Source organism: Panthera pardus, unplaced genomic scaffold (assembly GCF_024362965.1).
Source record: "Panthera pardus isolate Hobbes unplaced genomic scaffold, ASM2436296v1 HiC_scaffold_6, whole genome shotgun sequence".
In the NCBI taxonomy this organism is placed as follows: domain Eukaryota; kingdom Metazoa; phylum Chordata; class Mammalia; order Carnivora; family Felidae; genus Panthera; species Panthera pardus.
The window spans coordinates 11470090-11492430 of record NW_026526991.1 but is presented as its reverse complement, the minus strand read 5'-3'; the positions used below and the strand labels follow the sequence as shown (position 1 = coordinate 11492430).

General features: G+C 52.7%; 1 protein-coding gene and 1 long non-coding RNA gene across 9 annotated transcripts in view; one reads left to right on the top strand and one right to left on the bottom strand.

Annotated features, from left to right (window-relative positions):
- The window catches only part of LOC109265513 (uncharacterized), a 108284-nt gene that overhangs the window by 19308 nt on the left and 66635 nt on the right, over positions 1 to 22341 (top strand). For all 8 annotated transcript variants that reach the window (XR_008419691.1, XR_008419689.1, XR_008419692.1 and 5 more), the window contains exon 2: positions 1433 to 1594. This is a non-coding gene — a long non-coding RNA (uncharacterized LOC109265513). The remainder of the gene's footprint in view (positions 1 to 1432; positions 1595 to 22341) is intronic.
- The window catches only part of CACNG2 (calcium voltage-gated channel auxiliary subunit gamma 2), a 111059-nt gene continuing 96328 nt past the window's right edge, over positions 7611 to 22341 (bottom strand). The window contains exons 3-4 of the mRNA XM_019446786.2: positions 11498 to 11638; positions 7611 to 10408 (exon numbers count right to left, since the gene is read on the bottom strand). Coding sequence (XP_019302331.1) covers positions 9873 to 10408; positions 11498 to 11638 — 677 coding nt within the window. The 3' untranslated portion in view covers positions 7611 to 9872. The remainder of the gene's footprint in view (positions 10409 to 11497; positions 11639 to 22341) is intronic.

Sequence of the window (22341 nt, the reverse complement as noted above, 5' to 3'; positions counted from 1 at the left end):
GGCCAAATTCTTTTCTGTGAATTTCTGTGAAAGGAGATTTGCACATTCTGTTCCCTCTGCTTGGGACGTTCCCTCTTCTCCCATCCCCTGTGTTTGCCGGGCTCACCCTCCTTATGCTGCAAATTTCAGCTGAAAGTATCAATGAGAGGCCTTCACTGACCGCTCTATTTAAAGGGGTTGCGGTTTCTGAAACCACAATTACACTATATGTTAACTAACTTGGATTTAAGTAAAATTAAAAAAAAAATATGAAAGCACTGCTTTCAAAATTAAAAAAAAGGGGGGGGGAGTGGTTTGCAGTATCTAACCTTCAAAGATGGTGCCTAATGTTTCTTCACCTCTCAGCTACATTCTACTAATCCCATCAGGAGGTGGACTCAGTTTCTCTTCCCCCTGGAACTAACCTTGGGGATTTGCTTTTTGTTTTGTTAAAATTTTTTTAAACATGTTTATTCATTTTTGAGAGATGGGGAGAGACAGAGCATGAGTGGGGGAGGGGCAGAGAGAGAGGGAGACACAGAATCCAAAGCAGCTCCAGGCTCTGAGCTGCCAGCACGGAGCCCCACGTGGGGCTTGAACTCATGATCTGCAGATCATGACCTGAGTTGAAGTCTGACGCTGAACCGACTGAGCCAGCCAGGTGGCCCCGCTCTGATCACCAGACTATAGCAGAGGGACCTGCTGAGGCTTCTGAGTCTAGGCCCTCAGATGGGGAGCAGCTTCCAGTTTCTGCCACTTGGAATCCAGCTGCCATGCTGGGAGAGGCCCAAGACACCTGGAGGGGCCGCAGGGGGCAGAGATGAGGGGTTCGGGTCGACAGCTTCCCTGAGCTCCGAGCCAACAGTCAGCATCCACAACAGTATTGTGCGTGAGCCCGTTTGTTCGTCCCAGCCCAATCAAGCCCTCGGATGATTGCATCTCCAGCCGTCATCCTGTGGAGCAGAACAACCACCCGGCTGAGCCCTCCGAATTTTGAGGGATAATAAAATAGTTATTATTTTAAGCCACTAAGTTTTAGATGACTGAAGGAGAGGTCAACTCCTGTTTTGTTTTGTTTTTTATATCCTTGCCCCACTTGGGTGGCTCGGTTGGCTGAGCATCTAACACTTGATTTCAGTTCAGGTCATGATCTTAGGGTCATGGGATCGGGCCTCCGTCAGACTCTGCACTGACAGCACGGAGCCTGCTTGGGATTCTCTCTCTCTTTCTCTCTCTCTCTCTCTCTCTCTCTCCCCCTCTCTTTCTCCCCCTCTCTGCTTGTTTCCTGCTCACACATGCATGCGTGCACACACACTCTCTCTAAAAAATAGATAAATAAACTTGGAAAAAAGAAATCATTGCCCCAATGCATTTACTTCATAGCCCTCATGAAAATATGTGATTATGTAATTATTTGATTCTTGCTAATTTTCCTGCTTCCCTTCTGGAACAGGAGTTACAGGAGGTTGGGACCGCGTCTGTCTTGATTACCACCGTCTCCAGCATCGAGCACAGAACAGCACGTAATGGGAGCTGAATGAATGAATGACTGGAAAGCATCAGGATGGTCCTCTAATGCCTCTGGGAATCAGGCTGGGGCATCACCAGGAAGGAGGTGGGTATGACTCAAGCCTTAGCTCTGGAGGGCTTTCGCAACTCAGAACTGCGAAGCCTTTCCTGACACGACCCTGGCACCCCAGACCCCCTGGTCCCTGCCAGCGAGAACTGCCCCTCCCTCCTCCTTGCTCTTCTGTGCCCTGTGGGGCCGTCCATTAAGGCACCTGTGACTCTGTGTGCTTTTGTGTGTGTAGACGATGCAGACAGGACAGAGTAGTCGGTGTGGTGTGGGACTCTGGACCCGGAGACCCCGATGTTTGACCCCGTGCTCTGTCACGCTGTGGTATCTCTTTGTGCCATGGGTACATTTTTTTGAGTGTTCACTTACGTGTTTATGGGTATCAGGCACTGTTCTAATGCTTTTAATTCATTTATGCCACCTAGCAATCTTATCAGATAGGTGCTGTTATTATTATTTTCCTTTTACAGATGAGGAAACGGACTCATAGGTAATTTGCCCGAGGTTAGGCTGCGAGTAAGTGTCCAGAGCCTGGCAGTGGATTGAACCTGGCAGTGAGAATCCAGGACCTACCCTCTTAACCCGCATATGTTTCTGCCTCTCTGGGCCTCAGTTTCCATATCTGTAAAGGGGGTAGTAACACCTGCTTCACAGGACTGTGACGATACATGATTTGATAGTGCCAGGCGTACTGTAGGCTCTCTATAAATGCCAGTTTGCTGTGGTAAGACAGACAACTTAAGCTTCCTGCAGGAAAGTACCTGTCCTTGTCTTGTCTGTACGCTGGGGACCAAGATCAAGGACTGGTAGAGTGGACGTGGTCAATAAACCTGACAGACCGAACGAATATGTTTGTGTGAGTCGTTCTAATTCCAGAAGCGCGTGCCGTGTGTGTGCACACGCCCATAAAAATACGTATGTGGACACACATAGGCTCACGTGCTGTGTGTGGCGGGGGGGTGGGGTTGTGTCTTGAAGGTGTGCATGAGTGAACCTATACGCACACACCATATCTACATATTTGTGGAATGATGCGCCGGCAAATGTTTGATAATCAGCTCTTTGTTAAAAAAAAGAAAAAAATCCCTGGGGCGCCCGGGTGGCTCAGTTGATTAAGCGTCCTGCTGTTGACTTCAGCTTTTAGGTCATGATCTCGCGGGTCGTGGCTTTGAGCCCCGTGCCGGGCTCCATGCTGACAGTGCAGAGCCTGCTTGGGATTCTCTCTCCCTCTTTCTCTGCCCCTTCCCGGCTCATGCTTTCTCTCTCACGATAAATGAACTGAAAAAAAAAAATCCCCCACTTACAGCATTTGCCCACTCCCTTTTCAAGGTGCCAGGGTGGCCTCCTGGAGAGCTGAGAGGGGATACGCGTTGCCCACCTGTAGAAGGCAGTCCCAGCACACCACTGGCTGCTGGCTGTCCGTCTGTGACAGCCTGTGGCTGGGAAGGCAGCTGGCAAAGTTCCTCGGGCCTGGGAGAAGTCTCCGCACGTGGCCCAGAGAGGCCTCTTTCCAGAGCCCGTGCACCAGGGGAGCCGGTGGTCGTTGGCACCCAGCCAGCTCTCTCTGTGATTGGCCTGGAAGCCAGTCCAAACTGACCCTCCTGGTTAGTCAGGTCTCCTGAGACAGCAGCCTTCCCTCCCCTGCCTCCACTGCCCTCAGAGTTCAGTGAGGTCAGCACTCTAAGCCTGGAGCGCGAATGGAGAAGGGAGGAGAAGGGAGGAGAAGGAGCCCTTCAAACCTCCGTCAGGAGGGGTGGCTGGGGACTGCGGAGGTCAGGAGACCAGGGCCTGGAGCCTGCGGGAAGCGAGTTCCCTGTGCAGGTGTGGACACGTTGCTTGCCCTCTCTGGGCTTCAGCAGTGCCCTTTTGCACGAAAGGATAGGTCTTCTGAGCTCTGTGACCTCTTGCCTTGAGGGCTGGACCTGAGGATTTGAAATCTACATTGAAAAGCCAGAGAGAGTCTGTGCTGACCTCAGACTTGGGCAAGAGGGGCCCCTGTTTTGGGCATTGGGCTTCGGGGAAGCTAGCTGTGGCCCTCTAGGCCATGCCCCCCTCCGTAGGGGGAAGAGTCCATAATCCAAGGGCATGTGCTTACCCTGAGCCCACGCCCCTCTCTCAGAACTCTCTCTCTGGGGCCTGCTACTCTAGAACTTCTGCCCAAAGGATCCTAAGCCAACCTCCAGGGTTGGCTGCCATCTGTCTTGAGGTTGGGTTGGTGTGAGGGATGGTCAAGGAGTTGTTGTTTGGGTGTCTGTAGCTGGAACTCGGGCGTGCAGGCTGGGATGGACACCGGCTTTGTGCTGAGCAGAGCTGGAGGTGGGAAGGGAAGGGGGCCAGGCTTGGGCTAGGAGCCAGGCTGGGTTTGCCCCTTGCCACTTTTGGGTATAGCATCCAGACCAGGCTGAGAATTCCAAATTCCAATCTAGTATTTTAGGTCACCACGAAGAGATGTTTGTCAGGATGAAAGGATGGAACATATTTTAAACTTTGTTGGTTTGATTTGTAGCCTTTAAATATTCAAGTTTATGCTTTGGGGGCTCTGTATCTACTCCTACCCTGGGGCTTGCAGATGTTAGGGGTGATCTTGGGGGAAGAGATGTTTGGGGAGGGGGTGGCTTGGTGGCGTGGCCGGACGGGACCTGAGCTGAATGGAGCAGGGAGTTCTGAACATGGGCCAATTCCAGAGTGGAGTTTTCTGGGGCCTCATGGTGTGGGGATGGGCTTCTCTTAGGTCTGGGTCACTTGGGTCTCCTTTGTGTACATCTCCTTTCTCTTGGACCCCAAGGAGACCTGTACAATGACTATGCTTCCTCCCCACGTCTTATGCACTGTCTCCCCTCCCAGGGACCCTGCCTTCCAGAGCTCATGAAGAATCCTTGATCTATGTCAGGACTGGGGTCATGACATCTGGGACATCGTGACATCTGGGATCCTCCCCAGTTCCCATCCCTGTGTATTATCATGGCTGTGTCAAAGATCACATATAGGTGACTCTTCTGGCTTTCCAAATGAAAATATTCAAATAACCAGGCCAGTGAATCCCAGCTATTGTAACGAATGAGATTTCCGTGGGGTTTTGTTTGTTCGTTTTGTTTGTTTTTTGGTCTGCAATGTGGGATATCAGTAGGACAGAATGAAGCTCTTTTCTCCTTTCAGAACAATGTGTTATAATGTTTTCATTTTAAACAAGCTTTGGTTAGCTTTCCCTTTTCCTGTTTGTCACACATTTGGTTGTGAGTTTGTACCTGACCTTCCTCATTAAGGATAATAAATTCAGCAAGGTGGTGATGGGCAAGTGGGCCCAGAGAAGCAATAGAAGGAGGAGGAAGGAAGCGGTTTACAACTTGCCAACGGATGAGTTCCTTTTTGTTTGCTTTTTAAATCTTGATTTGATTTTGGAAGACCTTCTTTCCTCCCCTCCTATTCAGTATGACAGTTTTTCTCAAAGTTAAAAGGAACTAAATGAAATGTGTTTAATGGATTTTAAGAGGTGTTTACAGTGCTCTTTCAAATAGCTGATGTTGGCAGTTTGACCAGACCAGGGCTAGACATCGGCAGGCTGGCTCTTTAGCTGCCTGCAAATGGGGCCTTTCTTCAATGTCAAGGGTCAAATTCTCCTGTTGGCATCTTGTTATGGGCTGAATGTTTGTGGCCTCCTGAAATACATGTATTGAAGCCCTAACCTCCAGTGTGAGGCTATTTGGAGGTGGGGGTCTTTAGGAGATAATGGGTTAGATGAGGTCAGGAGGGCGGGGCTTCCATGATGGGATTAGTGATCTTTAAAAAAAAGATTTTTTTTAACGTTTGTTTATTTTTGAGATAGAGAGAGACAGAGCATGAATGCAGGAGGGTCAGAGAGAGAAGGAGACACAGAATCTGAAACAGGCTCCAGGCTCTGAGCTGTCAGCACAGAGCCCGACGCGGGGCTCGAACCCACAAACTGCGAGATCATGACCTGAGCCAAAGTTGGACGCTCAACCGACTGAGCCACCCAGGCACCCCAATGGGATTGGTGATCTTATAGGAAGAGAAAGAGAGACCAGAGCTTGGTGCCCTGTAAGCACACAGAGAGAAGGTGACCATCTGCAAGCCAGCAAGAGGGTTCTTACCGGGAAGAGAACCTGCCAGCACCTAGATCTTGGACCTCCTAGCCTCCAGAACCTGGAGAAGTAAATGTCTGTTGTTTAAACTTCCCAGTCTTGGCCTTGTGATAGCAGCCTGAGCAGACTAGGACACTCCCCATTTTGTCTCTCCTGTTAGGAGAGACCCAGGGCTTCCTGCTAGACCCTCCTCATTTGCCTCCCAATCCACAGTCCCCTCGGAGGAGCAGTTCCATGCAGGGAGCCCTCTGAGTTCACCTGCAGGGTCACGTTCATTCCAGGCTATACACCTTCATGGGGAAAAATTGAAACCCTGGAGTGTCACTGGGATGTTGAGTGGGGCTGGTTTGTTCTAAAACAAAGAACTCAAGGACATCATGCTTGCCATCTTCAAATATCCAAAAGGACGATTGTGTTCGAAAGGGAAGGCACTTGTTCATTGTTGCTGGATTCACAGGAAGAAGTGGATTGAAATTCATCTTGCAGAGGAGACTTTGACCAATGAACGCTGCCCAGCCCAGGCTAGGCTGCCCATGGAGGGGATGAGCTCCCTGTCGCCAGAGGTGTGCAAGTATCCCTAAAGGATACTTACGAGGAGACTCATGACCTGTGGAGTGGGGACATTCTACTGCATGGCTTCGAAGCCTCCCATCCCCCAGCTCTGAGACTGCACAGCTTCAGGATTGTTTAGTTGGGAAAGCAATTAAAGAAATCCACTGACGTGAGGACCAAGCTATAAAAAAAAATCTTTATTTCATGTACCAGGATTTTTTTCTTTTTTTTTTCTTTTTTAAGTTTTCTGCTTTTTAAAATTTTTTTTTCTGTTAACAGTCTGAAAAAAAAAAAAAAAAAAAGGACCCACCAAGAAAATAAATCGGAGGTTGGTTTCTTGAACTGGTTTGAGCTGGGCATGAGCAATCAGCTGCCCTGGCGAGCAGTGCCCTTGACAGCCCCCCTCCCCGCTCCCTCCCTTCGGGCCCCCTAGCCCTTTCTCCGCAGTGCTGGCTTCACCCTGCACCCAGATGGCCTTCTTCAAGCGGACCCAGGCCCCAGGCCCCAGCCTGGAAAGAAGCGCCAGTTGCTATCCCACAAACACTCTGCCAGAACCCAGAGAACTAGGGCCAATTTTCCTCTTCCGACAGCACCCGTTTGTCTGCTGTTTTCCTGGGGCCTCTCCTTCTCTCTAGTCCTTCATCTTTTTCAGGTTTGGAAGCTGGTGGGGTGAGGGAGGGAGAGAGGCTGCGATTTCTGCCCAGACCGAGAAGCGCTGTGTTGCCACCGCGCTAACCTTGGCCGCCTTGGCTCTGCCCCCGGGGGGGCGTGGCCTTCTGTGCGCTCGGGGACGGCAGATGTTCTGCCTTGTGGCTCAGGCTGAGTTTAGGGTTCCAGCTGCAGCTGACTTGAAAAAAGGGCTTTCCTTTCTTACTCCCCGCAACTCTCCAGAGCTCAACTTTAGGAACTTCAGGCCAGGCCAGTGCGAAGCAAACCAAGTGGGGGCCAGCAGGGGCCCCCCACTTTGAGCAGAGTGGCTGGCAGGCTGGGCTGAAATCCACACTTGACAAAGCTGTTGGGTTTCCGTTAGTCGGAACTGGCCTTTGATGGTCTGGGAAGAAGGCGGGGGAGCAACACGGGACGCCCCAGACTTTAGTCCATGGTGTCAGCTTAATTTGGGGGGTTGGTCCTCAACCTGCGATCCCCTCCGTCCCCGCAACCTTAACCCCTCCCAGCAAACCTCAGAGGATCCTCTTTTTCTCTGACCCCCAAAGGCAGTGGGGAAGGCCTGGCGGTTGTTAATCTCTTCTCTCAGAGAAGCCCCCTTCACTCTCTGTGACTGGGTTATGGCACTAAAGAAAGGGGACACCAAATGAAGAGTGACTTTAGTGACCTCTGGTGCCTTTTCCCTCTCTGTCTGAATGGCAGGATATGTTTGCTCACATGTGTGTATTTTTGCTCTGACATTGGATGTGGGGGCAGGGGCTTGGGAGCACAGTGAGGAGGCATATGGGGTGTGTGTGTGTGTGTGTGTGTGTGTGTGTGTGTGTGTGTGTCTGAGAGGCTGACTGATGATTTGGGAATGTTCTCAATGTCTGGGGGCTGGATGGCAGCTATTTTGGTCATCCCTGGCATCTTCCTCTGGGCAGGTGGCACATCTTAAAAGTCATCGACACCAAGAATAAGAATGGGCCTTTGAAACTCATGTAGGTCAATCCTTATGCTTACATAGGGGAAAACTGAGGCCCAGAGAGGCCCTAGCAGCAAGGTATTCCAAAATCCAGAGCTAGATTTTAGACTGGGGCCCTTTCCATGCATGTGAGTGTGAGTGTGTGTGTGTGTGTGTGTGTGTGTGTGTGTGTGGTTATTGTCAATGGCTTTGGAGGGCATGAGTCAGTGTTCTCTGAGCCCTGCCTCTGGCTATGTATGGGAAGGAAAGGGTTTAGGCTGAGAGTGTATCCCAGTGTGTGATTGGAGCACAGGGCCCGGAGGAGTGTGTACGTGTGCGTATGTGAGTGTGTGTGAGTGGGTATTCGATCTCCTTCGTGTAGACCGGGTTCTCCGTCGCGATTCTCTCTCTCTTCCACATTAGCAGCACCTTCCTGGTATAAGGAAGAGATCTTTCCTCACAGAACCCCCCTGTCTCTCCCCCTAGGGCCCCCCTCCTCTCCCTCCCCCTGAGCCCAGCCCTTATCTCTTGCAGCAGTTTGGTTTTGTTTTGTTTTTTAATGGATTTGTATATTTGTTTTCTGTTTTCTCTTTACGAGTTCCCTGCTAAATTTTAAGTCCCCCACCCCACCCCATTGTTTTGTTTTCACAGTTTAAAGCTGGAAAAGAATTAAAAGAAAAATACTATCTGATTTTCTTGCAAGTAAATCCACTTATTATATATTTACATTTATTTATAGTCTGTGGTTTTTTTATTAAAAAAAATCACCACTTGTTTTTCCTTTTTCTTTTGTAAAAAGAAACCTTTTTGCAGTGTCGTTGTTGGACTCGCTGGGCCCCCGGGAGGGGGGCTTCAGTGAGTCCAAGGACCCCCAAAGGGTCAATGAGCCCCCCCTTCCCAGGGGGCCGGGGGCCTATGAGTCTGGGGGTCCACCATCGCCCCAGGGTCATCAAGTGCCCTGAGGTGAGAGGTGAGGAGGGAGAGCTGCTTTATAACCCCCCGGGGGGTGAGCATCTCCCGCTCCTAGGGACAGGAGCTTGGGGTGGTGACCCCAAAAGCTCACCCTGAGGATTCCAGGGTTTCTGGGCATCTTGCAAGCCAAAGGCAGCCATCCCCTCTCCTTCCCCTCCCTCAAGGCCTAGGAAGTCATCACAGTGGGTTAAGGACCATTAAGGACTGGGAACTTGGGCGCTACGCAAGCCCCAAGTGCACCCCCCTCCAGGCACCTTTCGGACAGGAGGGACCAAGGACTCTAGGGTCACCTGGAGGCCTACAATTGCCCCATCGATGCTGGGTGGAGCCGGCTCGCAAGCCTCGCGAGCCTCGGAGCTTGCCCAGCGTTCCTGGGGCAACCATCCAGAGGCTCCAGGGACCTGGCAGTGACCGAGGGGCTCACCCGGCCCCGGGGCCCCTGAGTCTCCACCCCCCCACTCGCCCAGGGAGGCAGAGCCCGCTTGGGGTTAAAGAGAACAGAAAAGTTAACTCTCCCGCATTAAAACAAAAAGTAACATAAACCTCTGATAAATGCAGAGAACATCCCCCTTCCTTTCCGCTCCTTCTCATTTTTTTGCTTTAATGTTATCTTGGTTCCCTTTTATTTTTTCGTTTAAATTGGTTTTTATTAAATGTTAAAATAATGGTACATGGGAAATCATGCATTTTCTTTTAGATTTATTTTCTATTTTAAATTTTTTATCCTCTCTCTCTTTTTTTTTAAAGTTTGTTTTTCTTTCCCTCGGTTAATATTTTTTCACATTTCCTGTCGTTTTGCTTCTGTGTTCCTCTTATATTTTGTTCTTTTTTTTTCAAATTTACTTGTTATGTTTTTCTCTTTTTTTGTTTTTTTTTGTTTTTTTTGTTTTTTTATTTTTTTGTTTTTTTGTTTTTGTTTTTGTTTTGTTTTGTTTTGTTTTGTTTTGTTTTTTTGCTCTCGGAAGGTTTCCCCTTCCCCTTGGATGGTCGGGTTCCCACCCCCTCCCCTGCTCGCCCCACCTCCCGGCGCACGCGCCCCTCCTGCGGCGCTGCCAGGCCCCTCCCCCACCCCCTCCCGCGGGCTTCATACGGGGGTGGTCCGGCGGTTGGCTGTGTTGGAGTGGAGAGAGTCTTTGTTCTCCTTCTGGATACAGTTGTGGACTTGGAGGAAGCTGTTATCCCTGTCGGAGTTGTAGGTGGCGGTGGGCGTGGTGGCGGCCTTCAGGGGGTCCCTGCTGAGGGTGTACATGGAGATCTCCGTGGACGGCAGGGTGTTGAAACCCTTGATGCCCACGGGGGAGGCGTCCCTGGAGTGTGAGGGCTCGGTGGAGCGGGAGCTGGAGCGGCTTCGGCGCTGGTAGCGGTAGCGGTAGCTGGGGATGCGGGTGATGGCGGAGGCCTGGAGGTAGTCCGTGGCGCGGGCGGTGGCCCGCAGCTGTTTGTGCCGGTCGATAAACATGTGCACCGCCAGCACCCCAACCATCTCGGCGATGATGAAGGACAGGGCCCCGAAGTAGAAGGACCAGCCGTACGAGTAACTATTCTTTTTGGAGTCGCTCTTGGAGGGGTCTCCGGCATTGGCAGATATATACACGATGATGCCAATGATGTTACTCAGACCTGCGGGGCACGGGGACGGGCGCGGAGGGGTGGGAGTCAGAGAGGGGGGGCGGTTAGTTTCCAGCAGGATATCAGGCCCTGGGGAGTGGGGGGGGAACCGAAGGGCAGGGGCAGCTGGGCGGGCTCTCCCTGATCCGGAGTTTTCAGGGTCAGTGCTCTACAGTGACATGGGCAAGCATCACCTTAATATTTTTGTCACGCCACCGAAGAGAGCCACAAAGGGGAGGGCAGTTGGAGACAAAGATGCGGGAGTGGAGGGGGAGAAGAGAGAGGCATTCTACAGCGCGTTGAGTCATGATAATGGACACTGTTTATTGAGCGTCTGCTACCTGCCTTCACTATTGAGCGCTTTTCAAGGGGGTTGCAAACTGAGGAAAGGGATCACAGAGAGGTTAGGTAACTTGCTCCAGGCCGCACAGAGATTTGAAGCTGGGATTGCAGGAGGTTCAGACTGGCTCCTGGAATCAAAGCCCTTGGCAAGGTAACCTTAGAGTTTCCAGATCTGTAAAATGGGGAGAAGGATAGGACTGGCTCTTGTGGGAGTGATTGACTAAATGACTTAATACCTGTGAAGCTCTTGGGGGCCGCGGTGTGGTAAGGACTACTTAAGTGTTCCTCATTCTTGTTAAATGGCTCATCCCACAGCCGTGTTCTTTCTCTGGCATCTGTAGCAATGTGACTAGTCCTGTAATGGGGCTGAGGGACGTGGTTTTAGGTGCCTGCCTGCACCCAAGTGGGACAGTGAGGGGACAGGGCAGTGAGGACAGGCCCAGTATTCTGAGAGGGACCCGGGATTTGGGCCCTTTTCTAAAAGGTAGGAGGAAGATGGGCCATTTGGGCTGAGAGACGGGGTCTGGGGATGTTCCTGGGGGACTCCGTGGCGGCGGGGGGCTTGGACGTTGTTATGGGGCGGGAGCCCCAGCACAACCCACCTGCCCTATGACATGACCTGTTGCCAGTCCTGGAGATCCCTCTTCCCCCTCCCCCCTCCCTGTCGAGTCCTCCCTCCCGGTCGCTGAGCACCCCAGCCTCAGCCTTTTCCCCCCAGGCGGGCCTGGGCTCTGGCCCGCGCAGCTCCGTGGCCATTACCTGCAGACACGAAGAAGATGCCGGCACTCAGGATGATGTTGTGTCGAGTCTTGTAGAACTCGCTGGCTGCGATGCAGAGTCCACCCATGAAAAGCAGAATCACACTCAGGATTGGGAAAATGCTTGAGGCCCTCACGGCCCCTGCAGAACACAGAGGGTCAGGGAGAGAGAGAGAAGGGCACAGCTGTGAGCCAGAGGGACGCTAGGGGGAGAGAGCGGCCCAAGGGAGTGGGAGTGGGGTAGGGGAGCGGGCGCAAGCCACTGCCCAGCTCGTGGCCCTTCAGGGGCTCCTCTCTGCCTACAGGACCAAACCAGGGCCTCATGAGGCCCACAGGGCCCTGTGTGACTTGACCTCTGCCCCCCTCAGGCTTCATGCCTCCTGGTCCCCATGTCTCCTCTTGTCAAGCCACAGCACCCTTCCCATGTCATGTAATTGCATGCTTCTGACTTTTGACGCACTGACTTCTCTTACTAGAATGTTTCTCCTGTTCCTTTTGACTCAGCAAATTCTATTCATCCATTAAAACTCAACTCAGGGGCGCCTGGGTGGCTCAGTCGGTTAAGCCTCCGACTTCGGCTCAGGTCGTGATCTCATAGTTCGTGAGTTCGAGCCCCGCGTCGGGCTCTGTGCTGACAGCTCAGAGCCTGGAGCCTCCTTCAGATTCTGTGTCTTCCTCTCTCTCTCTCTCTCTCTCTCTCTCTCTCTCTCTCTCTCTCTCTCTCTCAAAAATAAACATTAAAAAAATTAAAAAAAAAAAAACCCTCAACTCAAATTCGCCTCTTCTGTCAAGCCTTTCCTGACTTCCTTAGGCAAAGTTATTTGTCCCTTCCTCTGTGCTTTGGGGCACAAGGAGAGGCAGCGTGTTATAGTGGTGAAGGAGCCGCACAGCCTGGATCTGGATCCGGCTTTACCATGTGTTAGCTGTGTAAATTTGGGTAAGCTGTCGCTTTGCACCTCAACTCTCTCATCTATAAAATGGGGACGGTAATAGTGCCTACCTTGCAAGACTGCTGTGAGGATTAGATGCGCTGATTCTGATAACGCACTGGGATGAAACTCGGAGCGTATGTGGTAAACACTGGTTAAATGATAGTTATTACAGGAAAAATTCGTTTCTACATATGCTGCTACCATAAGCCGTGGGGTCCCATGAAGGCAAGGACTGCGGCCTTTTTTTTTTTTTATTTATTTATTTTTATTCTCTCTGTCCCCACCGCACCTCTGTGCCAAAGACCCAGTAGGTCCCCAATAAAGGCTCACTGAGTGAGTAAGTGTGGGGAGGGTTTCCAGAAAGAAGCAGCAGCAGACATGTTACCAAGAAAAGAAAAAGTAAAAAACAAAGAACAACAACAACAACAACAAAATGCCTTCAGGATAAGATAAGAAGCAAGGACTGATAAACAGGCAAGAGAAAAGAGTATCTTCAGGAACATTTGCCACCTGCAGGTGAGAGGAAGGAGGACAGAGGGATGCAGGGTGGCTGAGGGCAGGGGAAGGCAGCTGGGGGAGAGGCAGGCCAGGCAGGCAGGCTGTGTATGTGGGGGACAGTGTCCGGATGAGGTCCTCCCTAAAGGCTCTCTGGAGAGGAAAAGAGCTTTTCTCTCCAGATTCAAATAGGCAGCGAGTGACCTCAGAACCCTGATTGCTCATCCCCGGAGCTGTGGGCCAGGCAGAGCCATCTGGAAGCTTGTGTGAAGAAAAGGAAGTTTTCTTTACGTGTTTGGGCTGTTTAAATGGCTTCTGAGGAAGTTGGGTCCTATTAGAGGGCCTGTTGGCTCAGCCCTGGGGTGGGGGTAAGGGTTGGCTGGGGATGTGCATCTTGGAGAGGAAGGTGCCGGGGGTCGAGCCTCCCCTGGCTCCCCACCCCTTTGGGGGGCAGTGTGGCGAAGAGAGTTTTTCTGTATAGAACTCGGGGCATTTTTCTAAGAGGATTTTAGGCAGTGTGCTGCGATGCGTGGCATAAAACCCCTCTTCTGTCTTCCCCATGGATCTTTAGGAAGTCTACACTGCTTACTGGTGCTGTTGGGTGAGTCGATTATTTTAGGGGGACTTGAAGAAAGGTGAACCTGAGCCGGGGCCAGAGGAGGAGGCACACAGAGGGTGCAGTTGGGTTCCTGGGCAATCGGGCTTCCCTTCTCCCGCTGACGGATGGGCCACCTCCCCGCAGACCTGAGCGTTCTCCCCCAGCAAGTCATTTCAAGAGAACTGTTATGTCCCCAACCTGGTCGCCCTTCCCGCACATCCCTACACACGCGCACACATGATTGCAAGGTGCCTGGACTTGCACAGTCAATGCTGCCTGAATCCTCATCGTCACAAGCACAAGGGGAGAGGGGAGAGAATCTGTGATAAGCACCATTCTGTGTCGAGCCTTGAACGAGTACATGACATACATTCTGTGATTTAATCCTCATAACAGCCCCATGGGCTGTGTTTTTTAGCCCCTGTCTGTAGACAAGAAAACTAAAGCTCAGAAAGGCATAGTAACTCGCCCAAGGCAGCCCAGCTAGTGAGTCAGGATTCAAGTCCGGATCGGCCCAACTTTTGGGCCATCCTGTACTCTCCCTCTGGGGCTTCCAAGGAGCCTGGGAGGGATGCTGCAGAGTCCAGAGATCTGGGCGTAGGGTCCCAACTATGCCACTCACTTGCTGTGTGGCTGAGACAGGTGCCTCGTCCTCTCTGGTTTGCCCATGTGCAAAGCGGGTGTGGACCATCAGATGATTTCTCACGCTTCTGCCCTCCCTGTGTGGATACGATTCCTGACCAGCTGGGAATGGGGGGGGGGGGTGACGGCAAGAAGGAAGAAGGAGAGGTTGGTGTGACTTCCAAGGGGGGCAGTGGCAGTGGCTCAGATGAGCAGAGCGAGACCCAGATGGAGGCTGGGCGAGGAAGCTGCTTTAGAGCAAGCAGGGACTCTTACATTGGAGAAGTTTCTCGAAAGAGTTCTTTCCCGCTAAGCAGTGTCATAGGCTGAGTGGGGATTTGGGAGTTCGTCACATCTGAGCTCAGACGCGGGCCTTGTCCCTAACAATGTGTCCTTGGGCCAAGGGTCTTTACCTGGCTGAGTCTGTTTCTGCATCCTGGAGAATGGGAAAAATAACCCTAATACCCAGCTCCCGGGAATGTAAGGTTTGCTGTTCACAGGGCAGTCGGAAGGCCGGGGGCCTGGGCATCGCGGGGGAGCTGGTTAGAGCCTGCAGATTCTTGGGTGTTACACTGCCAGCTACTGAGTTAGATTCTACATTTTTGCAAAAGCACGTAACACAAGTCACGTGCACGCGAAAGTTCGAGAGGCACTATTGTCAAGGTTACATTGGACCATGGCTGTCCTGTTTCTACCCTAGAAAGGGTACAGTAAATGGTACAATCATTATTTCTATCGTCCTGCCCCCTCCATCCAGACACTTCTTCCCCACGAATTGCCTTGATTCCCACTGAAGCTGGGGTGGTTTTAGTGCTAAAGTCTATCGCGAGGAGCAGAAAGTATCTGGTTTATTCAATGAACAAATATTTATCGATCTCCTATGAGTAAGCATATGGAACTCTGCAGTCCCTACCAACAATTCTGGAGCTCTCCCTACACCATCGTAAGTGCCTTACATGGATAAACCCATTTAAACCTTACACCAGCCCCATGAAGCCATGGCCTTGGCTTCAAGGAGGTTACAAATACCTAATGCAGGTATTGGCAGACTTTTTCTGTAGAGGGACAGGTAGTAAATATAATCATTTCTGGCTTTGCTGGCCATATGTTCTCTGTTGCAACTACCTAATTTAGCTGTTGTAGCTTGAAAACAGCCACAGGCAATACGTAAACAAATGAGTGCGCTTCTATTTCAATAATAACTTTATTTACAAAAACAGTGGTGGTGGGGGCGGGGGGCAGATTTGGCCTGCGAGCTGCAGTTTGGACATTTCCTGGCTGAGAACATAATATGCTGTACTGGGGAAGGACCTCATGGTCCCGGAGTGGGGAGATGCTTCGCTTTTAACTAGCTGTGGGTCCAATGAATAAACACAGGTCGAGTGCCCGCCGCTGTACCAACTTCCAGGCTGGGCATGGAAGACACAGGGGTTCAAAAACAGGCCTGGGCCATGTCTTTATGGGGCTTACATTCTCATGAAAGAGATACATGTCATCAGGTAATAACACAGATATTATGTAATTATGAACCAGGATAAAGTGCTATGGAAGAAAGGTACCCATATGGCACCATGAAGGTATGTGACAGGCTGATGTCACATATAGATGGCCAATGTTCATCGAGTGGTTCGTGTACCCCAGGGCTGTTCTAAGCACTGTGTATCTATTAACTCATTAGTTCTCATTACAGCTCCGTGAAAGAAGTGCTTTGGTTAGCCCCCATCAAGCGGCAGCTAAAACTTGAGGCACAGAGAGGTTAAGCCATTTGTCCGAGTCCGCCCAGCGAGGAAGTGGGGAAACTGGGTTGTGAACCCAGGAGGTCAGCCTCGAGGGCCTGTGTGTCTTGACCACCGCCCTCCCCTGCTTTCAGACATGCACGTCTTGCCCCTCAGAGCATCCTCTGCGCTCACGTGGGCATCAAGGAGGGCTTCCCCCAGGGAGTGATGCTGGGGCTGGCATCTGAAGGATAAGGAGAAGCTAACAGGGCACAAGAGAGGCGGGATGTGGAGTGTTCCAGGGAGAGGAAGCAGCGTGTGTGCTCCAGGGCTGGAGAAGCATCCTTGCTCAGGGAACTGGAAGATTCTGGATCGCAGAGAGCCACGGGAGAGCTTGGGGAGCCCTAAAGGGAACGAGGCAGGCCAGGGTGGGGGGCTCACGAGGTACAGGCTTGGGGCACAGAGCTGCGGTGGGCTGAAGCTGTAATGGGGGGGGTTGTAGACACAGAGGTGGGGCACAGATGCCCCTGCCTGTGGAAGAGTAGAGGGCTTAACTTTGAGGCTCCAGGCACCCTGGTGTGAAGTGATGTCTCAGCAGGGGCTCGTGCAAATCACGTGGTATGCCTGGCTTCCGCTTCCTTGTCTGGATTAGGTGATCTCTAGGGTCTTGCCTGTCTCTGATGGCCCTGTGTCCCCCAGACCTCCCCGCAGGGTCCACTCAGCCAGCCAGGCCACAGTCTCACCTGTTCCCTGTGCCAGTTGTGGCCTTTGATTAAAACGGTAGTCTTACCAGGTATATGGAGGGCGGGCTCCCTATTTTCCGGGCGCAGTGCTCAACTCTTTATGTCTGTTATCCCACCTGGGTTTTTTTTCCCCTTCTAAGCGGAGAGGATCAGCGAGGAGCTGGCTCAGGAGGGGTTGCTGGGCTCTTGGGCTTTTCTCCCTCACTCCCCTCCCCGCTGTGCTGGATGGGGTGGCCAGGACCACAAGTGTGTGTGTGAGCGTGGGTGCGAGAGAGGTGGGGAAGGGGAGAGAGAGGAGGAAGGACAGAGCGAGGGAGAAGGAAGGAGGAAGCGGATGACGATGGATGAGGGGAGAGAGAGAAGCTGAGAGCGGTGGCTTGGGAGCCCGGGCTCCACACGGGGCCTCCTTGGAGCCCTGTCCCAGCCTTCCCACCGGCAGTGTGGCCTCCGTGCCTCCAGTTTCTTGCCTGTGTAATGGGGACACCAACAGCACCTACCTCCCGGGGCATTGTGAAGGGGAACACAGGTAACATATAAAGTTGTCAGGTGTGTTCTATCTAATGACATAAGGAAAAGAGTTCCAGAAGCCCCGGAGCTTCCTTGGGGAGTGCCATCTGCGCGGTGCCAGATGCCGTCCCATTCCCTGTTGTCTCCGGGGCTGGTGATCAGCTGCACCAACCCAGGAGAGAGGCGCCCTGCGTGCCTCCGCCGGCCATGCCCCCTGCCCTTCTGAGCCTCAGTTGTCCCCCCTGCCAGAGGGAGGTCACGAGCACACCCAGCTCATAGCCTGCGATGAAGAGTAAGGAGTAAAGACGTTTCAAGCAGTTAGAAGAGCGCCCGGTACGCGCCAAGCACCAGGAAATGTTAGTTTTCTCATCTTGACAGAAGGCACCGTTGCTGCTTCTCACGGGCCCCGGGTTGGTGTTGATCACAGTGCGGGTTGTGAGTCAGGACTAGGTGGGGAAGTCAGCGTGCTGGGTGCCACCAGCACTTAGAGAAATGAAGGGGGACAGAATTCAAAGTGTCAGCGTGCGTGGAATGCACGAGGTCGGAGCCGTTTTGAGAAATGTTTGCTCTGGCTGCATGGATGTGAGCGACTAGGGGTGGTGGCTTGGGATGTGCCCCAATCACACTGCGACCAGTGGGAAATACCAACTCCCATCTCCTGGACACAACACACACACACACACACACACACACACACACACACACACACACACAGCCTGCAGGGACCCGTAGACACGCAGCAGACACGAGCAAACACACATTCAGATAGACGCTCAGATGCGCGGACACACGGGCACCGAAAGACACAGAACACAGCAGACTCACACACTTGTGCACAAAGACCGACACACTGACAGTCACAGGAAGTCACACCTGGGCCACCTCTGCCTCTTCCTCACCCGCTCGCAAGCTTTGGTAAGGGTAAGGATGGGCGGGGGCTGGGGCACCGTGGCAGACACATCGATGGCCCCCCAGAGCTGGCTGGGCAAAACAGGTCTGGCCATCATTTGTTCCTGGGCAAGCTAGTGACAGGTGGGCTAGAGCCACACTAACCACACCTTCGTGGGGCCCAGATGTCAGGAGGCTCAGGGTGGTGGCCAGGGCCTGTCACCAGAAAGTCCCTGGACTCTGTGTTCAGGAGAAGCTTTGGAACTCCTTAAATACCCATGGGGTTTGGGGGTAAAAATGTTCATTCATTCATTCATTCATTCATTCGTCCCATTAGATATCTATGGGGCGCCTTCCTTCTGCTGGGCCCCCCAGGAGGCCTGAAGCTTGGTCTGATGGCTTGAGAGCAAGTGAGCCCCACTTTCTTGCCATCCCAGGAGATGAGCTCTGCGTTCCTGTCCAGCCCTTCTGGCATGCTCTCTCCTCCTCCTCTGTTCTAGGTCCTCCATCCAGCTGGTGGAGCAGGGATGGTAGGGGTGACCCGGGCCACCCACTTGCCACCCCCTCAGCCCCCTTCCCTGGGGCCTCCTCCTCTTCCTGGCCTCTAAACCTTGGCATCCTGGGGCTCAGACTCTGCACCTCTTCTCTGCACCACCGCCTCGGGCCATTCATCGGCTCGTGGCTGTAAATGTCATCCACCAGCTGACAACTGGCAAACTCCTGTCGGGGCCAGAGCCTGTCCCATGAGCCCCAGACCCCAAGGCATCTCCCCAGGGAGTCCCATAGGTTTCTCTAACTTAATGTGGCCGACACTGAGCTCCCGATTCTTCCCAATCCCAGCCTTGGACTCAAACCTTGACACCTTCCTTTCCTGCGAAATCCACAGGTAGGCTCTCATGTGAAAGCTTACATGTAATCCCTTGGGAATATTTTCAGGCTCCGACCCCTTCCCACCTCCTTCACTGCTATTACTTGGGTTCAGGACGCTGTCTCTTGTCTGGATTTATTGCAGTAGGTTCCTAACTGTTCTGCCCGCTTCTGTCCTTACCCTATTTCAGTCTCTTGTGAACGGAGCAACCAGAGGGTCTTGTAAAATGTGAGATAGTGAGACTCCTCTGCTCAGACCCTCTGATGGCTTCCTGCCTCAATCAGAGCAACACCCAAGCCCTTTCTAGGACCCACAGGGGCCCCCAGGCCTCTCTTCACTGGCTCTTCCTTGGCTTCCCCTTGCTCACTCCACTCTTGTCTTTCTGGCCTCACTCCTGCGCCTCAAACATTCCAGGCTCCAGTCTCAGGGCCTTTTCACTTGCTGTTCCCTCTGCCTGGAACATTCTCCCCTCACACTTCCGCATGGCTCCCTCTCACCTCCTTCAGGTCTTTGCTCAGATTTCACAACAAGGATTTTATGGACAACCCCCTCTCCCTGGAATCTCCTATCCCCCTTTCCTGCTGGATTTTTCTCCATATCACTCCTCATAGTTTAACAGACCATATAATTAACTTGTGAATTTCGTTTGTTGTAGCTTGCAAGCACCATGAAGGCCCGTCTTAATTTTGTCTGCAGGCAAAAAGGACCCACGGCCCATGGGTAGCTCAGATCTTTCCTGGCCTCCCGAGTACTGGGACCTCAGGCCCAAAGAGCCAAGGAGAAGATACTCAATGGGTTTTTCGGGAGCTATAGCTCTGCCAGGAGACGCCCACAGCCCCATGCTTACACATGGTCAGGCCTCTTTCCGTCCATGCCGGCAATGTGCTGGCCCTGTGTCAGCCTCTGAACAGATCCTGCCCTTAGGTTGAGCAGAGTCCAGTAGACTGTGCCCCTGACCTTGGTAATAGCAGGAGCTCCTGCCACCTTTCTGGAGCCCACCCTGCCCGCCCCACTGCCCTCCGAGTGTGAGGCAGGCCGGGCACGAACAGTCAAAGCCAGAATGTTTGGCTGAGCCCCTTTCCACCCTCCTAGGTCTCCTGCCCCCCACCCTGCCCCTCCTGCCAGTCCTCTGCTGTCCTCTGGAAACCCCTTGGGGTCCGGCCCCAGGACCCACCCCCAAGCGCCTGCACTCCCCTCCCCCCCCCCCCCCAGCCATGTCTCCCAAACAGCCCCTCACTTCTGGCTGCCACCACAGCTATCGCTCTGGTCCAGGCGCCATAGCCTCTCACCAGGATGCCAGCAGCAGCGGCCAACTGGCCTCCCTGCCCCCGCCCCGGCCGGCGGCCAGAACGGACCTTCCACATCAGTGTCCCCTGCTCACGGTTCCGTCACACTTAGAATGACACCCGATTGGGCTCCTCCGCCGCCTCTCGGACCTCGTGCTGTGGAATGTCTTTTATTCCTGCACTGTGCTCAGCCAGCCGGGCCTCCCCTCTGACCTCCCCCCCCCCCCCCTTAATAAGGCCCTTGCTCTCTCACCAGTCCCCCCTCGGGCACGCACTTCCCCCAAGTCCTCTCGGCTCTGTCCATTTCCTCATTTAGAGAAGCTGTCCCGACTACCTGTCCTCAGTAACACCCCCCACCTGCCCTCCACCCACCGCCTCACTCTCCACCCCCTCACAGCCAGATCGGTCTCAGGTCTCAGGGGACTATTGTGGTCTTGCCCATTGCTTCTTTCCTCCGCGAGAATGTCACCTTCACAGAGGCACCGGTTTTGTTCTGTTCACCCTTGGATCCCCTGTACTGACAACAGGGCTCTGTACGGAGTGAGTGCTTAGTGAATGTCTCAAGAGTAAATGAGCGAATGCTTCTAGAGGCCCAGTCTCAGCCTTGGTGCCGCTTTCTCAAGGGGACCCTTCTGGAATCATCTCCGGTTTGGGGGTTAGGGGCCAGGCTCCCTCAGCACCACACACTCCATTTTATCCCTGCCTGCGTCTTGGCATTCATGCTACCTTCACGGGTCTGTTTCTATACAGTGAGCCCTCAGGGACAAGGGCGGCGTCAGCCCCTCACACGGCCTCCCACGTGTCAGGTGCGCTGTGAGAACGGGTGTAAGGGTGTAACCGACCTGAACTGGAAGCCGGCTGAAGCCCCGCCCACCTCCAGACACAGCCCCGCCCCCCTCCCCACTTCAGGGGGGCTGGGGATCCGAATAGAAGAACAATCGATCCCTGGCTTCTAGCGTCTCTAGAGCTTATTAAGAATGAGACCATCTAGTTAGAATGTATTAGGATTTAGAATCTATTGATAAGGATAGGAACTCCCGTCTTCCGGCTTTCCAGAATTACTTTTGTTGCCTAGCCCAAGATTAGCGTAGTCTAGATCAGGGGTCAGCAAACTATGCCAAGTGCAGCCTGCTGCCTGTTTTTGTAAATGAAGTTAAGTTTCCTGGGAGCACAGCCACACTCATTGGCTTCCATTATGTCTAGACTCCACGGGCAGCATTGAGTAGTTGGGACAGAGGCTGTATGGCCCACAAAGCCTGGTATATTTGCTGTCTGACCCTTTATAGAAAAAGTTTGCCGACTGTTGTTACAATGCTCAAAAAATACTGTTGGGTTAAGTAAGTTTAAATCAGACCCTTGGAATCCTGCCCTGTTAACAGCAGTTACCCGATTCAGGTCTTTTGTCCGGGGACACCCCAGTGAACCAAACACGTTATGTGATTCTCTCTTAAACAATGAGGCTATGGAGGTATGGAGTAGGTAGAAACAGCCACTGAAGACTCCTATATCTGCCCTTTATGTAACAGACAACATTTATGGAGTATCTGCTCTATTCCAGAAGCTGTTCTAGGCACAGCAATGAAGGAGACAAAGTTCCTCCTTTGAGCCCTCTAGCTGATTATCACATCCTTACTGTGCTCAACCAGGGTGGCTCCTGGCACGAGGCTTAGGCTGTGGTCCCCCCGCTCCCACCGCCACCAGCAGGCCACATCCGTCCCGCGCCGCGTCTCCCGAGGCCAGCTGTTTCTCTGAGGGGCCTCCCGGCCAGGCTGGGCGCTGCCTGGGGCCACGAGCTGCGCCTGTTTTTCTCACCTTGATCTCCCCAGCACCGAGCGCAGGGTCTGGCCTAGGTCTCAGCCCGCTTTTATGCCACCGCACTGCTCCTGCAAGAGCCCCGGACGTGGTAGTGGGGAACGATAGCCCAGCCCGTCTTTTAGGACTTCCATTTAAGAGCAGTGCCTTTCGGGAGTTCATAAACGGAAATGATGAGCATTGTAAGATATTTTTCTCCCTTTCAAAAGAAATCTATAAATTACATCGTGTTCCCTTCCTTTCTCTTCCTCGCCACTGGGCTGACTTCATGTTCCATGGGCTTTTCAATGAAACCAGGTTGATTCTAAGGCTGACCCGAGAGTTGGCTTTGATGTGAAGAGTAGTTACTGAAAGAGACAGGGTGATCCATGTAATGAAAT